The sequence below is a fragment of the Papaver somniferum genome, chromosome 11 (assembly GCF_003573695.1).
Source record: "Papaver somniferum cultivar HN1 chromosome 11, ASM357369v1, whole genome shotgun sequence".
Lineage (NCBI taxonomy): Eukaryota > Viridiplantae > Streptophyta > Magnoliopsida > Ranunculales > Papaveraceae > Papaver > Papaver somniferum.
The window spans coordinates 77,605,925-77,621,365 of NC_039368.1; the positions used below are offsets into that span (position 1 = coordinate 77,605,925).

The 15,441-nt window shown below is 36.9% G+C and overlaps 2 protein-coding genes and 1 pseudogene across 3 annotated transcripts; 2 read left to right on the forward strand and 1 right to left on the reverse strand.

Annotated features, from left to right (window-relative positions):
- Nucleotides 1-3,071: 3,071 nt before the first annotated feature.
- LOC113324610 lies at nt 3,072-4,677 on the forward strand (annotated as a pseudogene).
- A 6,536-nt stretch (nt 4,678-11,213) lies between these two features.
- LOC113324732 (1-aminocyclopropane-1-carboxylate oxidase homolog 11-like) lies at nt 11,214-12,908 on the forward strand. Its single transcript, XM_026573022.1, has 3 exons — nt 11,214-11,873; nt 11,977-12,298; nt 12,511-12,908. Exons 1-3 carry the CDS (start codon nt 11,305-11,307, stop codon nt 12,766-12,768), a joined length of 1,149 nt encoding a protein of 382 aa, XP_026428807.1. The 5' UTR covers nt 11,214-11,304; the 3' UTR covers nt 12,769-12,908.
- Nucleotides 12,720-15,226, reverse strand: LOC113324733. 2 transcript variants are annotated; one of them, XM_026573025.1, is made up of 6 exons: nt 14,768-15,225; nt 14,570-14,681; nt 14,391-14,483; nt 14,070-14,267; nt 13,582-13,818; nt 12,720-12,923 (listed from the first exon to the last, which is right to left on the reverse strand). In XM_026573025.1, exons 1-5 carry the CDS (start codon nt 15,097-15,099, stop codon nt 13,600-13,602), a joined length of 954 nt encoding a protein of 317 aa, XP_026428810.1. In that variant the 5' UTR covers nt 15,100-15,225; the 3' UTR covers nt 12,720-12,923; nt 13,582-13,599. The 2 variants fall into 2 exon arrangements, with proteins under 2 accessions (XP_026428810.1, XP_026428809.1); XM_026573024.1 differs by lacking the exon at nt 12,720-12,923 and having other exon boundaries at nt 13,032-13,818; nt 14,768-15,226.
- Nucleotides 15,227-15,441: the final 215 nt, after the last annotated feature.

Here is a 15,441-nt window from a genome sequence, read left to right on the forward strand (position 1 = left end):
TGCCTTCTTGGTTAGTAAAAAACACAATGGATGGAGGATGTGTATCGATTGCAGAGCATTAAATCGCATCACCATTCCTTATAGATTTCCGATCCCGCGTATTGATGATATGATTGATTTACTGTCGGGCTCTATTATTTTTACTAAGTTGGATTTACGCAGTGGTTACCACCAAATACACATTCGAGGTGGAGATGAGTGGAAAACAACATTCAAGACACGTGAAGGTTTATATGAATGGCTGGTCATGCCATTTGGGTTATCTAATGCACCTAGTACTTTTAAGAGACTAATGAATTAGGTTCTCCAACCCTTTCTTAGTAAATTTGTTATTGTCTATTTTGATGACATACTAATTTTTAGTCGCAGTGAGCCAGAACACCTCCAACATCTTTCACAAGTGTTTCAAGTTCTTGCTGACAACTCTTTATATGTTAATTTGAAGAAGTGTACCTTCATGGCTTCTTCAGTAACATTTTTGGGATATGTGATTTCTACTGATGGTATTCATGTCGATCCTTCTAAAGTTCAAGCAATTGAAGATTGGCCAGTTCCTACTTCTATTCGTGATGTTCGTAGTTTTCATGGTTTGGCTTCTTTCTATCGAAGATTTGTGAAGAACTTTAGCTCTATTTCTGCACCTTTGACTGACTGTCTCAAGAAGGAGAAGTTTGAGTGGACGGAAGCAATGGATAAAAGCTTTATTCTTCTTAAAGAAAATCTTTGTACGACACCAATTCTTGCACTTCCGAATTTCAACAAGCCTTTTGAAATAGATTGTGATGCATCTGTTGTTGGTATTGTTGCAGTATTATCACAGGAGGGTCATCCAATTGCATATTACAGTGAGAAGAATTCAGATGCACAAAAGAAATGGTCTACATATGAATTAGAGTTATTAGCTCTTGTTCAATCTCTTAAGCAGTGGCATACTTATCTTATACATAGGGAATTTGTTGTCAATACTGACAACCATGCTTTGAAGTTTTTGAATACTTATGCTAAAGTTAACAGAATGCATGATCGATGGATTTCCACAATCAACAAATACACTTTCTCCGTGAGACATAAAAGTGGAAAATTGAATCAAGTTGTTGATGCCTTAAGTAGAAGAAGTCATCTATTAACAACAATTCGTAATGAGAGTTATGCATTTGACTATATCAAAAACATTTATCCAGAAGATGAAGATTTTGGCAAACTATGGGATCAATGCAGTTCTCAAACTCATGGGGTTGATGATTTTCTTATACAAGAAGGTTTTCTTTTTAAAGGGAATCGATTATGTATTCCTCAAGGGTCTTTACGTTTACATCTTATGCGAGAATTACATGGCAGTGGTCTTGGTGGTCATTTTGGGAGAGATAAAACCATTGCCCTGATTGAAGGAAGATATTTCTGGCCATCTTTGAAACGTGATGTACAAAAGTTCGTACAAAAATGCATGGTCTGTCAGAGAGCAAAGGGTACAATTCAAAATACCGGGTTGTATACTCCTTTACCAGTTCCTGATGCACCTTGGGTTGATATAAGTATGGATTTTATACTTGGTTTACCTCGTACTGCTAGAGGTAATGATTATGTTATGGTCGTAGTTGATCGTTACTCTAAAATGGCTCACTTCGTAGCTTGTAAGAAATCAACTGACGCTTCTAATGTTGCTTCTTTGTTCTTTAAAGAAGTAGTAAGATTGCATGGGGTTCCAAAGTCTATCACTTCTGACAGAGATACAAAATTTTTGAGTTATTTCTGGAAAAGTTTATGGATGCGCTTAGGCACAGTTTTACAATTCAGCACAACTTCACATCCGCAAACTGATGGACAGACTGAGGTTGTTAATAGATCACTTGGGAATTTGATTAGAGCTAAGTGCCTGGATAATAATAAGCAGTGGGATGTGTTATTGCCACATATGGAATTCGCTTTCAACACTTATGTGAATCGTTCTACTGGGAAAACTCCATTTGATATTGTGTACTCTAAAGTACCTAATCATACTCTTGATTTGGTAGCCTTACCCACCACACAGAGTACAAACACTGCAGCCGACTCTTTTGTAGACAAAGCAACTGAATTACATAATGAAGTAAAATCTAAACTGGAGAAGTCCAATTCTAAATATAAAGAGGATGCTGATAAACACAAGAGGTTTAAAACCTTCAAGGAAGGGGAGCTCGTGATGATACATCTAAGAAAAGAGAGATTTTCAGTGGGTACTTATAACAAAACCAAGATGAAGAAATATGGTCCTTTCAAGGTTTTAAAGAAGATCAATGATAATGCTTATGTTATTGATCTACCAAATGATTGGAATATCTCCAACACATTTAATGTTCAAGAGATTTTTACGTTTCATGGTGACAATGAACTTCTGGTTTGTTTGGACAACTCGAGGACGAGCTTTACTCTAGAAGGGGGGACTGATGCAGGGCATACTACAATGCCAGAAGATTCCGCTTAGAGGTTTGGCTTCCATGGTTTCCTAGTTTCAGTCTTTCTTATTTTTAGGATTCTTTTAGATTTCCTTTTAGTTTTCTGTTTCCTAGTTTAGTTATTCTTCGAGCCTATATAAAGGCTAGATTAAGTCTTGTAAGAGCTATCTATTACTCAATCAAATTATTAAACACAAAACTTATCTTTCTTTTCTTGCTTGAATTCTCTTCTCTTCTTGCTTATAGCAATCTAGTATTGCTTTCTTTTATCTTGTTCCACGTTAAAATGGAGTTCAAATCTATCGATACATCAATTTATCGTTAGTTATTTTATATGCACAATTATTAGGGCTATGACGTCTATATGTACCTGATCAAGAAACTAGACAAATTTTTTAAGATTATAAAATGGAGAAGAAACCATTTAAACAGCTAATGCTCAAGTAATTCATCGATCAAGTTAAAATCATGAGGAAACCGCGGGCTTACCACTCAATAATTATATCCACATGTTAAAAAAATATAATCAAGAAGACTTTGACTGAGGAATACTATATTCATCATTAGAATTATAAATCATGCTAAAGTCACGGCAATGTCAAATCGTAAGAGTAGCTAGTCTTCAGAATTTAACTAAAAATGGCAGTTGCAAAAGCAGGTGAACTGAATAAGCATAAAGAGTTGGCATTTTGGGAAAGAAAATGGCTCTTCAGGGACAAAATGAGTTTAGCCTTGAAGGTGGTAGAACCGTAGAACACGTAGGGGTGTTGTTTGCTCCTTTTTACTTTACTTGGGATGCATTTTGGGTTGCGGTGGTGTTATACTGGATGACTTTCCATCTTGGGCTTAGTCTTGGCTACCATAGATACCTTAGCCATAAGAGTTTTAAGGTCCCTCTATTTCTCGAGTACTTTCTTGCATATTGTGGGGTTCAAGGTGGACAGGTACGTACTAAGATGTCCGGAAACAGAAATCATGCTCTCTTGGTTCCACTCCCCCTACTATTTTTCTTTGGATAGATAAAAATTTGGCACCGACGAGTTTGGAGTTCGGTCATTGGTTCCACCGGTTTAAGTTGATATATGTCTCTATTTGAATCATTATGCTTTTTAATCGATTATCATCTTTGCTTTGATTGTTTTTCCGCAGGGAGATCCGATTTTTTGGGCTAGCGTTCATAGACATCACCACCAATACACTGATAATCATCGAGATCCACATAGCCCGATTGAAGGTTTTTGGTTCAGCCACATAAGTTGGACACTTGATCATACATATGTCAAGGAAAAGGTCCTATAAATGTTCCTCTATTTGTCTCATTTTGAACTGTTTAATAGGATGTCGGGATACATCTGGAAATTTTGGTTTTTGTAAGTTGAAAAGCTAGAGGCTAGATGGCAACATAATTTCTAATGGTTTTTTTTGTTGGTAAAGAATTTGGTACTAACTATGTCGAATTTATGTCACTAATATTATCACTCAATAACTTTGTCATCGTGCTACACTGGTATCGGTTTTTCAGATGATTATTAGAAGGATTTTTTATATAGTTTTGTGAAGCAATTTTTTTTGCTTTTAATTTCTAAGATTGACTTTACCTGACCTAACGGCCAGCCTAACAGTGTGAATGAAATCTACGTGCAGTGCGGAGAGCCGAACAATGTAATGGATTTACAAAAACATGCCTTTTATAGGTTCATTCAAAGAACATATTTCTATCATTTAATTGGACTAGGGCTTTTTTTGTACATGATTGGGGGACTTCCTTACATTCTGTGGGGCATGGTATGTTCTGTTTTCTTCCCTTTTAAGCTCAATAGTGCTCTAAATTGTGTACATATCATTTGACAGTATATTTGAGTGAGTAAACTGCTTTTTTTTTTGGTGTATATAGTGTACGAGAATGGCTTGGGGACATCACAGTACATTCATAGTAAATTCAGTATGTCATAAATGGGGAACAAAGACGTGGAACACCAAAGACGACTCTCGGAACAATTTCATTATTGGAATGTTGGTCGGAGAAGGGTGGCACAATAATCACCATGCCTTTGAATTTTCGGCTCGAGTTGGGTTGGAGTGGTGGCAGTTTGATCCACAATGGTATGTTGTGAAGTTGCTCGAATATATTGGACTAGCAACGGATGTTAAAGAACCCACAGAGATCCAGAAGCTCAAAATGTCTTTCAAATATGACAAGCATGGTTCTCAATCATTTGATCAAGTTCTTAACGAAGCTAGTTAGGAAACTTTCGATCAGATCAAAAAATTAGTAATTGTTATTAGATTGGGAGTGTTTAAGTGCTTCGTTTTTGCTTTTTTCTTTCATCTTCTCTTCTCTTTCTCTTGTACTTGTGTACCGTAAATTCTTTTCAAATTTGGAGTCTATGTTTAAGTTATCCTTGAGATGGTAATAAGTATTACTCCTGTTTCGACAAAAATGTTACAATCATTTTTTTTCATTTTAGCCAATTTTCTAGGCCAAAATGAAACAAATGATAACTATATTTTTACAGAAACAAAGGTAGTATTTTTTCTTTTTTATTACTTTTTAAAATCAAAAGCCTTAAGAAAGGCTGTCAATATGTCACAGTACTGTATTTGGGAGGTCTAGGCCAAAAGCCGATACATGGATGTACGGTTAACCTTCGAGCGAAGGTATGATCAACATGATTACAAGTTCTAAATTGAAAAGAAAAATTAGACGCCACAGGGTTAGAGTTAAAAAATAAATATCTACAAAAATAACACTAATCCACTGGTTTCCTTCAAAGAGTTCTGCCAAGAATTGGTCAACCAAATTCTTTGCATCACTGTCCATAATGACAGGAATAAGTTCTAGGTCCACTGCATACTTCAAAACTGCCCAAATTACTCGAGACTCAGCTTCTTTAGATAAGTAATACTTCAAAAACTTATGACAGCACAAAACGGAGTCTTTTTTTTTTCTTTTTTTGCTAAAAAATAAATTGATTTACAGGTGTTGTGACAGGAATATCGGGATTGTGCCCAACCATTCTCCATGCACTCTAAAGTTTCTACAATGCTTAGCTGCAATGTTAGCAAGATTGTTGAAATTTCTTTTTAGAAATTCAACTCTGAAAAATGAAAAATAGTTTTAAATCAACTTGCAATCATCTACTACAGTTTTATGATACCAAAACAGCTGGTTCTTTTTAGAATTAAAGCATTCTACTACTAATTGAGCATCACTAATGAAACACACTTTGATGTAGTTCCTTTCTTTGCAGGGCGAAACATTCAGCCTCTTCAGCATTCCTCGCTACTCCTGGAGAGACTTTTCATCCAATATAGTTGCATGTTGCTTCATTCATGATCAAACCCGTTCCCAAGAGATTAGTATTAATGTCAAAAGATGCATCACTATAGATAATAATGCAGTCTTCTGGCAAAGTAGATACTATAGAATTCAAGTCATTTTCGACATTATGAATGATTGAAGACAAAATTTCCACAGATTCAGACAAAAGATAAGCATTAGTTTCATTCACATACTTAAGAGCTAATCTAGCAGTAGTGGAATAGTTTATATTTTTTCCCTTATAAATGAAAGAGCATTTGTCCTTCCATATGCTCCAAGCAATAGAGAAAACAACAACGTCTTTATCGCTCAATGTGTCAGAAGATAACCACTGCCCGACCCATTCTTTTAAAGTCTAAGTAAAATCTCTAACTTGCTAAACTAGGTTATAATAAGGAGTTAAAGACCAAACTGCTTGAACAAAACGACAGTGCAAAATAAGATGCTCTGCAGTTTCAGGTACCATAGTTCCACATTGATTGCAATTCATATCATGAGAGTCGTTAAACATGCAGACAATAGATTTCACAGGAAATATGTTCTCACAACATTTCCAAGTAAAAATGTGAACTTTTGGAAGCATTAGGAGCTTCCAAAGAGACTTATAAATAGGATCAACATTCTGGGGATTTAGAATGTAGTCGAGTTGACCAGACAAAACTTTATGCGCAGACTTGACAGAGACTTGACCATTTTTAGTGAAAGGCCAAATTAGTCTGTCATGACCTGAAAGGGGAATTCTAATACTCTGAATGAGTTGAGCATTCCTAGGAGAAAAGTAAACATTAACAAAATCAAGATTCCACTTATTAGAATTTCTAACAATCAAATTAGAGACTAAGAGATTAGGAATTGGGTAGGGAGAGCATAGAGGCTGAACACTATTAAGAATCCATTTGTCTTCATAAGCAAAAATACTATTACCATCTCTTAGATCCCAAAACACATTGTTACAAACAAAATCTAAACCCCTACAAATACTTTTCCAAACCCAAGAGCTAGTTTTACTCACTGGATAATGAAGGGGAGAACTATTTTTGAAATAGTTACATTTGAAAATCTTAAAACAAATATCATTTTGAGAGTGAATTAAATTCCAAACAGTTTTAGACCGGGTTTTATGGAGATGTCCAAACTCTTCCCAAATTCCTTTACACATCAGTATGGGAAGAGCCTAGCTTCAATGGTGATTCCCGTTAAAATCAAGAGACGGCTAATGATTATCCATTCTCATCATAAAAACCGGGTAGCCATCAATTTTTCTCGAAAAACGGATGATTATTGTCCGTTTATTCATCTTGACTGGTCAAGAAACAAGACCCAATCTAAATGCGAGTATGACCTAACCAGAAATTAAGAAGAAAATTAAACACAAAATAATCTGAAACTTGATTACTTGCATACATGATCTCTATTAATCATGAAGAAAATAGCTTTACAGACAAATTATTTTAACAATAATAATAACATAAAGTAATGACTGGAACCTATATGATGCCAATTGCCACTATCTGCACCAGTTATACAAGTCAAAGAAGCTAGCACAAATTCACAGTGGCAACTGTTGAAGGTATTTACAAACCTAATTTTGATATCTCAACTGAAAGTATAAAAAAGTTAAGAATTGCTACAGTAATATAACAGTTCCCCCAAATTCATCTTAAAAAGAAAAATACCCAGTGAATTATGATTCTGTATCCTTAGTTCTCTTTATTACAAGCAAATTACAATCTAAAAGATTAAAACATGCAGTACCCTAATGATTATCATCTAAAATAAAGAAAACCCTATTCTCCTTTCATGAAATTAACCAAGTGATCTCACAAACGGAACATATAATCGACGACAGGAATTCCATGGTGACCAAATTGATTGAATTTTCCAGAACTATTGAACCTTGATTTTTAGGAAAATTCTCGATTTTTTGTCGCGGGAAGCTGATGCCGAAGAGAAGAGCAGCGAAGAAGGAAGCAACGGCTATTGTATGATATATGATTTAGCTACTGTGAAACTATTATAGAAAGGTCAAGGAACGGTTAATCATAATCCGTTTTCCCTTGTTTGGAACGGTTGATCATTATCCGTTTATTGAAAACGGTCAATGATAATCTGTTTCTTTAGCCTAAAACGGTCGCCCATTACCCGTTTTTCATTATTTGAGAACGGTTAACCATTATCCGTATCCGGAGTCTTCCGGTTGGGATTCCCAAAGACCAGGGAAGGCTAGTGGGAAGAGGAGGTTTAGGCCACGGTTTATTTCCTTGGGAAGAATCTGGACATCTCCATATAACCCAGACTTCGCTAATAAAACATCATTAACATGTTTAAGATTTTTAAAACCAAGGCACCCTTGAAATTTGTGAGTACAAATATTATCCCAATTTTTCAAATATAAGTTATCAGGTCTGTTTTTCCTCCACCAGAAATACCTTTTAATCTGATCCATTTGGTGAGTGACTTTGTCAGGAATAAAGAAAGTGTTCATGTCGTATGCTGGAGAAGCCATGAGGACATGATTTGATATTTTTTCCAAACCATTTTTGCTACTCTCTTATCAAAATGACGAGTAACATGAATAAGAGAATCTGTTTTGGACTTAGGTTTGAAAAGAGAAATGCCCCAATATTTCTCGTCCAAAGCAATCTTTTTAATATTAAGTGTCGTAAAGAGAGACATGAATGCTAGGATCAACATTATGACTCAAAAAACAACTTGAATTCTCAAAATTAATGACCTGGCCAATACTGGACTAAAGTCTTTGATTTAACCCATTACACAAAATGAAGTCATATCGGTAGAATCCCTCGTTATATTTCGTGCACCATTAGCCCAAATAAAAATATCAAATAGTACTTTATATGTATTTTTGTTTTATCAGTAAATACTTTATCTGTATTACATCTAACACAACCTCGAGGAAGCATCTATTTTACATTCCTAAGGGAAATTCCTATGGCAATCAACGAAACAAAATATTTGTTGATCCAGGTGAATGGGCAAACGTGATTTTACACTATGGGAAAGCAGTGGGCGGGGGAGGATTTAATGCGCGGACAAAGTGGAGCCGCTGGCGATTGTAGAAGAACCGCTGGCGGACGTGTTAAAACCGTTGGCGGGTAAATTATGACCGCGAACGGCTACTTTTAAACGGTCACCGGAACGGCTAGTTTCTACCCCTATAAACACAATTCGAGTTTGATCACATAAATTCATAATAATCTTTCACCTGATCAATCTTTTCTTAATTTCAATTGCTTTCGATTTTCAACCATAAATCCTGATTTTGGTTCTTCCGAGGAAGATACGGAGATGGATGAAATATTGTATGAAGAAGAAGAAATGTATATGGAGATTTTGCGGAAAATGGATGAAGACCCCATTCAAGATAGAGGGAGGAGAAATTTTATGTTGCAATTACAAACAGGGATGATACCAAAATCATTAGAGCCACATGAAATTATGACTAGAAGATGGACGTGGAGAGATCGACATTTTTACCACGATAAGATGACGCATGATTATTTTAATCATGATTGTGTCTATTCCGATGAATATTTTCAGCGCCGATTTCGTATGGGCCGCAACTTGACACAAAGGATTATTGTCGAGCTTTGTCAGGTATAACCTTTATTTAATTATCAGTATGATGCACGACATGTATAAGGCATTAGTCCCCAACAAAAGGTCACTGCAGCCCTCTGTATACTATGTCACGGGGTACCAGCGGATTCCACAGATGGTTACATCCGTATTGGGATAACAACCTCCTTTAGGTATCTCAAATTGTTTTACGAAACAATAGTCGAGCATTTTGGTCCAACCTTTTTAGGAAAACCTACTCAAGAAGACGTTCAAAGAAGCACTGCAGAAAACATCGCGAAGGGTTTTCCTGGAATGCTAGATAGGCTTGACTTCATGCACTGAACGTGGCATGCGTGTCTGATTGAATGGCAGGCCAATATAAGGTCATTATCCAAAACCAACTGTAATTTTGGAAGCTTCAGCTACTTATGATTGTTGGTTTGGCATGTTTTTTTTTGGACTCCCGGGTTCAAATAACGATGTCAAGGTTTTGTATAAATCACCATTGTTTGAAGATGTTAAGCATGGGATCGCGTTGCACTGTAATTTCACCATCAACGGTCACGACTTCACTCATGATTATTATCTAGCATACGAAATCTATCCAGAATGGTCAACTATGATTCAAGTTTATAGTCAGACAGGTTTTGGACTAACGACTTAGAAGGATACGAAGTACTTTAACACCCAACAAATGAAATGAATAAAGGATGAGACAACCCGTCAGCATCACGACCATGGATGTTACCAGTTTTTTTCACAAAATTTGGCTAAATTCTTTCCATATAAAGTCTTCGTTTCTTGATAACAACCATTGTTTGATTTAATGTAAATTTTTTAATACATAATTCCTACAAATTAATTCGTCTTCATCCATGATATACTTGACACCCTGAATTCTAGTGTTTCTTCGTTGTGATCGCTGTGACGACGATGCCATATTCATTAGAAATGGAATTTATAGAGTGTTTTTCTAGATTGAGTTGATGTGAGTAGTTGTACTTGAAGTGAAGGAAAAGTGAGTATTGAGATGGTATGAAATTGTGAAATTTTGAGGTAGAGATGAAAAAGGTGTGTGTTTTAAGTTTGAAGATGAGTCGAATTTATAGGGAAAGGAATAAGAGCCGTTGGAAGACGAGATTGGAAAGCATCCGTTGGCGATTTTGGATCACCCGCTGAATGATTTACTACAGTCGCTGGCGTATGTAGGATAACTGTTAGGTTTTGGATCACCCGCCAGCGTGTTTGCTGTGTTGTCGCGCGGTTATTCCTTAAGCAGGGATAATCTATCCCCACACTTAATAAACCATCAAAAGCCACCCGATCCAATACTATTCAAAGCCCATATCTACTCTATAACCCAATGATTTCAAGATATTAATGTTTTTTTTTTTCAAAAATGTGAAGGATGGATGGGATTCGAACTTCGTTCTCTTGCTTCCAATACTACACCTCAAGCCACTGCACTGGGTGTGTGTTGGTGTCAATTCTAAATATATTACGTATATACTCTTTTAAATCCCAAATGATACTCCCCCACACCAGAAATATATTTATTTATTAATTAATACATACCGAATTTTCAATACCGAACACAAATTAGTAAAATGAATTATACACGTACGTATGGCGTTCCGAATTACTCCCGATTCGCGAACCGTTGATCGAATTTAATTTTTATAAATCCGAATAATACTCGTACGATTGCCGTTCCAAACGTATGCCGAACTCCGAATTGCTAACTAGGGGTGTGATCCACATGTTCAAACTTTAAATAATCCTAAGTAAAAGGTAGTGGAGTTGTTATACACTGGACTTAATCTAGGTGACCTCACCGTAGTCTGCTAGGGTATCTGTTTGGTGGGTCTGTACTGTAGACTCTCAAACGTGCAGATGCTACCTCATTAAAATTGTTCGACAGAAACTCATTCTTAGTCGAGTATCCTAAATCCTTTTACTCTAGTAGTCATGGAGGAAGCTTACAGTAATTTTGGAAAATCCCTCAAGGAAGAGGAGTCATGTTACGATCGCATGAAAGAATTGAAAGCCTTTGATGATACAAAAGCCGGTGTGAAAGGACTAGCTGACACCGGACTGTTAAAACTTCCTAGAATCTTTGTTCTACCACCGGAGAAGCTCGTAGAAGAGGAGAAGATAGTAGTTATTGATAACAGTACTTGTGGTCACGGTGATTATGAAACCGTACCAGTGATAGATCTACAAGGGATGGAAAATCAACGTGCGGAGATTGTTGATCAAGTTCGACGTGCATCTGAGACTATGGGTTTCTTTCAATTGTTGAACCATGGTATCCCAAAAAATGTCATGGAAGATGCGATGAAAGGTCTAGCTAGATTTCATGAGCAAGATGCAGAGTTGAAGAAAAAATTCTACACAAGAGAGCTTAGCAGAAGAGTGAAATTTTATAGCAACGTTGATTTTTATCAATCAGACTCGGCTAGATGGCAGGACACTTTGAACTGCGCCATGTTATCTCCCGACCCAGTCGATCCTCGAGAATTACCCGATGTATGCAGGTAAAAAGCAAGCTCTATATAGTTAACCAAGGACAAGGTTATTATTTGAGTTCGTTTATTGTATCACTGATCCATGTTTTGGTATGAATTCTATTTATTTCAGAGATGTACTAGTTGAGTATACAGGGTATGTTACTAAACTGGGAGATACTCTTGCTGAGTTACTGTCAGAGGCTCTTGGGCTGAAACGAGACCACCTCAAAGGCATGGATTGCACAAAATTCTTATCAATCCTAACTCAGTATTATCCGGCATGCCCAGAACCAAAACTAACTCTGGGTGCAAGTAAGCACACAGATCCAACTTTTTTCACTGTTCTTCTCAAGGGCCAAGTTGATGGCCTCCAGATTTTTTACAAAAATCAGTGGATTGCCGTCAAGCCTCTCCCCGGAGCTTTATTAGTAAACGTGGGTGATCTTCTGCAGGTATGTATCTCTACACATCATTTGTCATGCCTAATTTAGTGCAGACAAAGTGTTAAATGTGCATATATGAGCGGAGGTGTTAATCCCCCATGGGCGCGTGTGATATGTACTGATCAAATTAGATATCCAGATTAAAAAATATCTGTTTTGCTTGAAATTAGGTGCACAACATGAAATATATCATTCTTATGCTTGTTTGCGTGTCTGTGCAGCTTATCAGCAATGATAAATTCAAAAGTGTACCACATAGAGTAGTGTCAAGCGGGGCTGGACCTAGAATATCTGTGGCTTCATTTTTCGCAACCAGTTTTATCAAATCTACAAAGCTTTATGGTCCAATTAAGGAACTAATTTCTGATGAAAATGGAAAACTGTACAAAGATATCACACTTACGGACTATATGCAGCATTATTATGTTAATTCGCGTGATCATAAAGCTGCCCATGCTCTGGCTGCCTTCAAGATGTGATTGTCAGGGTATGCAACTTGGTGCTACACCATAGAACTATTGCAAATTTGCTTTCTGCTATTCTGCGTGTTGTATCTCGAACAATACCTTTTCTTCTCAGTATACTGCTATCTTCTAAAGGTATACAGACTTGTAATCTTTGTCATTCATTGAAACTGCAAATAACATGTTTGAGCACTTTCAGTCACACATATGTCCTTTCAAAATTTCGAAAATGTCTTGCTTAACTTGCCTCTGAAAGTATGTCTTGGTTAGGATCTGAAATTTTCTTCAAAGTTTATCTAGTGGTGGCGGCCTTTAAGGGGAACAAGACATTAGGACATAGAAGTGCTAAAATCTTATGGATTTGGAGTCAAAACCCAAGCCACCCCTGCGGTTGGAGCCAATTTTAGATCCCCAGTCCAACTGTTTGGATCCTAAGCAGACATTGACTTTACACTCCATGAAAAGCGAATTGGGCAGGTAGTGCCACCCGCTTGACCAATTAATGGCGATCAGAGTGTCGAGCCGACGCTACTTTAGGTGTTCACTGTTTTGGAAAATTACTAACTAAAGTCCTTCAGTTACTTGAAAATTTTTCTTATAAATCAAATCTGGCAGTACCACAAATTTAGACACCCTGAGACGAATCATGATTTCAGAGATGTATATGATACTGCTAGAATTACATTGCAGAAGTAAAACTTAAATGACACCAATATGATTTGCAACATACTGCATACACTCATACAGACAAGCGCATAATACTCCCAATTCTTGGGACAAGGTGCAGATTTTGTCGATGGTTATGATTTATGAGCACACAACACATACCTATACTGACGCAAGTAATCAAGCCCAGGGCCACTGAGCTTCTCTCCAACGTACATACCGACGTTTCTGGTCATTATTGTCAGCCGCAGTATTGGAGTAACTGGCATCATCTTCCTGTGAAAATATGGGACAACCTTGGGGTTTCTGATCCCGCATTAAAGCTTCTGCTCTGTATGTAGGATATTGATACCTGGGGTGTTGCACGAATTGAACATTTTTCCACCACAACTTGAGAGCCTACAAAAGCAATAAGAAGTCATCACCAACTTTCAGATTTTCTCTGAGGTAATAGTCTGGAGATTTCGCCACACATATGTTCACTATGGCATCCTCCATATACAAATCCAGGATATGATGATTACTTAAATCTAACATTAGGTGCTTTCATGTTCATTCCCAACAGTTGAGCTTACCAAATATGTACACGGAAACACTGTACACAGATGTGCTTTCCTAGCTAATACTGAGATGTAGATTCAAAAAATTACCTGCCAGTATATACACAATGCAACTTTGTGAGGCATCAGCCAAAAGAACAATGCCGGGTCTGATGCCCCAGAAGGGACTCTTTTAGCATTCAAAGTAGCTATAAAGTAGTCTCCCAGGGTCGGGTGCTTAACAGAAATTGATATTAAAAGAGAATTGCCAGGTGCAGTTGCTTTTATGGTCCAATCCCCAAGCATATCCTGCGGTATTTCGACCAAATTGGAACAAATAACCAGTCTTCAACATATACTAAGAAATGGTCTGAGTTTTACATATCCCTTGTATGCCACTTCAAAGAAAAAAAGAGTTTCAGTGAACTATACCATAAATGGACTGACATGCAATGGCTTTGCAATAAGATCAGAGTCAGGATTGAAAACAAATGATACTCTTTCACCCCATGGTGTATTTGTTACCTACAAGCAAAGAGATTCAATGTCAATAGAACAAATACACAGCCGAAAATTCGAACAAATCCATAAGAACTGCAAATACGCCTTACCTCGGCAATACACTTTCTTAAGCAAAGAACAGAATCAACCAACTCATAGCAATAGTATACACTTAATGGGTTTTGCTCATATCCCACGCTAGGAGGCATTGTCAACAAAAACCTGTCAAAAATCGCAAAATGAAATCAACATCACCAAATTATTCAATTTCCAAAACAATTAGATCAAATTAAATGACTAATACTTACACGGGTCCAGTAGTGGAAGTGATATTGCGAGTCTCGGCAGCAGAAAGATGATTGGAAAAGAAAGAAGAAGGTAAAGATTTGGGTGCTCGATCAAGATCAAGTAGAGCATAACGAGAATTATATTTGAAAGAATTATGAACCGGACGTTTTCTTTCATGCCATACATCACCTTCATATAGAACTATTACTGGTTCATTGTTATCCTCTACTTTTTCTTTGAGTTTAGATGAAGATAATCTAGTGTAAAGGTATTGTAACGGGAGAAGAAGAGAAAGGGTAATGGAGATTAATGAGGTAGTGATTATTGAACATAATAGAAACAATCCTTCCATTTTTCCTTCACCGAGTCTGGTTTGAGTTAACGGCGGATACAGTTGTATTTAGACTGTTGAACTTGTTGTTTTAAGGGTGTTGAATCTGCTGCTGCTGATGATGATGAATTGATGATGGTGATGAGATAAAAGAACATTTTATTGAAATGGACGCCATGAAGTGTGGATGTGGACCACTTAACTACCAGTGAAAGTCTTCTCGTCTGTTTGGGACCTTGGGTTCCTCCTTGAGTGGGCCCTATCCACACCCGGTTCAGGAATCATTTTGAGATGACTCTTTTACTCGGTTACTCAATGAGTCAAACTGAGTTCGGTCAACTGACTGAGTTAGTAAAAAGTTAA

Excerpts from the sequence above, each read along its gene's own strand:
- LOC113324732 (XM_026573022.1), top strand. The coding sequence starts at position 11,305 with ATGGAGGAAGCTTACAGTAATTTTGGAAAATCCCTCAAGGAAGAGGAG. Across the intron at positions 11,874-11,976 it reads GAATTACCCGATGTATGCAG|AGATGTACTAGTTGAGTATA; the intron begins GTAAAAAGCAAG and ends TATTTATTTCAG. Across the intron at positions 12,299-12,510 it reads ACGTGGGTGATCTTCTGCAG|CTTATCAGCAATGATAAATT; the intron begins GTATGTATCTCT and ends GTGTCTGTGCAG.
- LOC113324733 (XM_026573025.1), bottom strand. The coding sequence starts at position 15,099 with ATGGAAGGATTGTTTCTATTATGTTCAATAATCACTACCTCATTAATC. Across the intron at positions 14,682-14,767 it reads ACTTCCACTACTGGACCCGT|GTTTTTGTTGACAATGCCTC; the intron begins GTAAGTATTAGT and ends GATTTTTGACAG. Across the intron at positions 13,819-14,069 it reads CATTGTGTATATACTGGCAG|GCTCTCAAGTTGTGGTGGAA; the intron begins GTAATTTTTTGA and ends TTGCTTTTGTAG.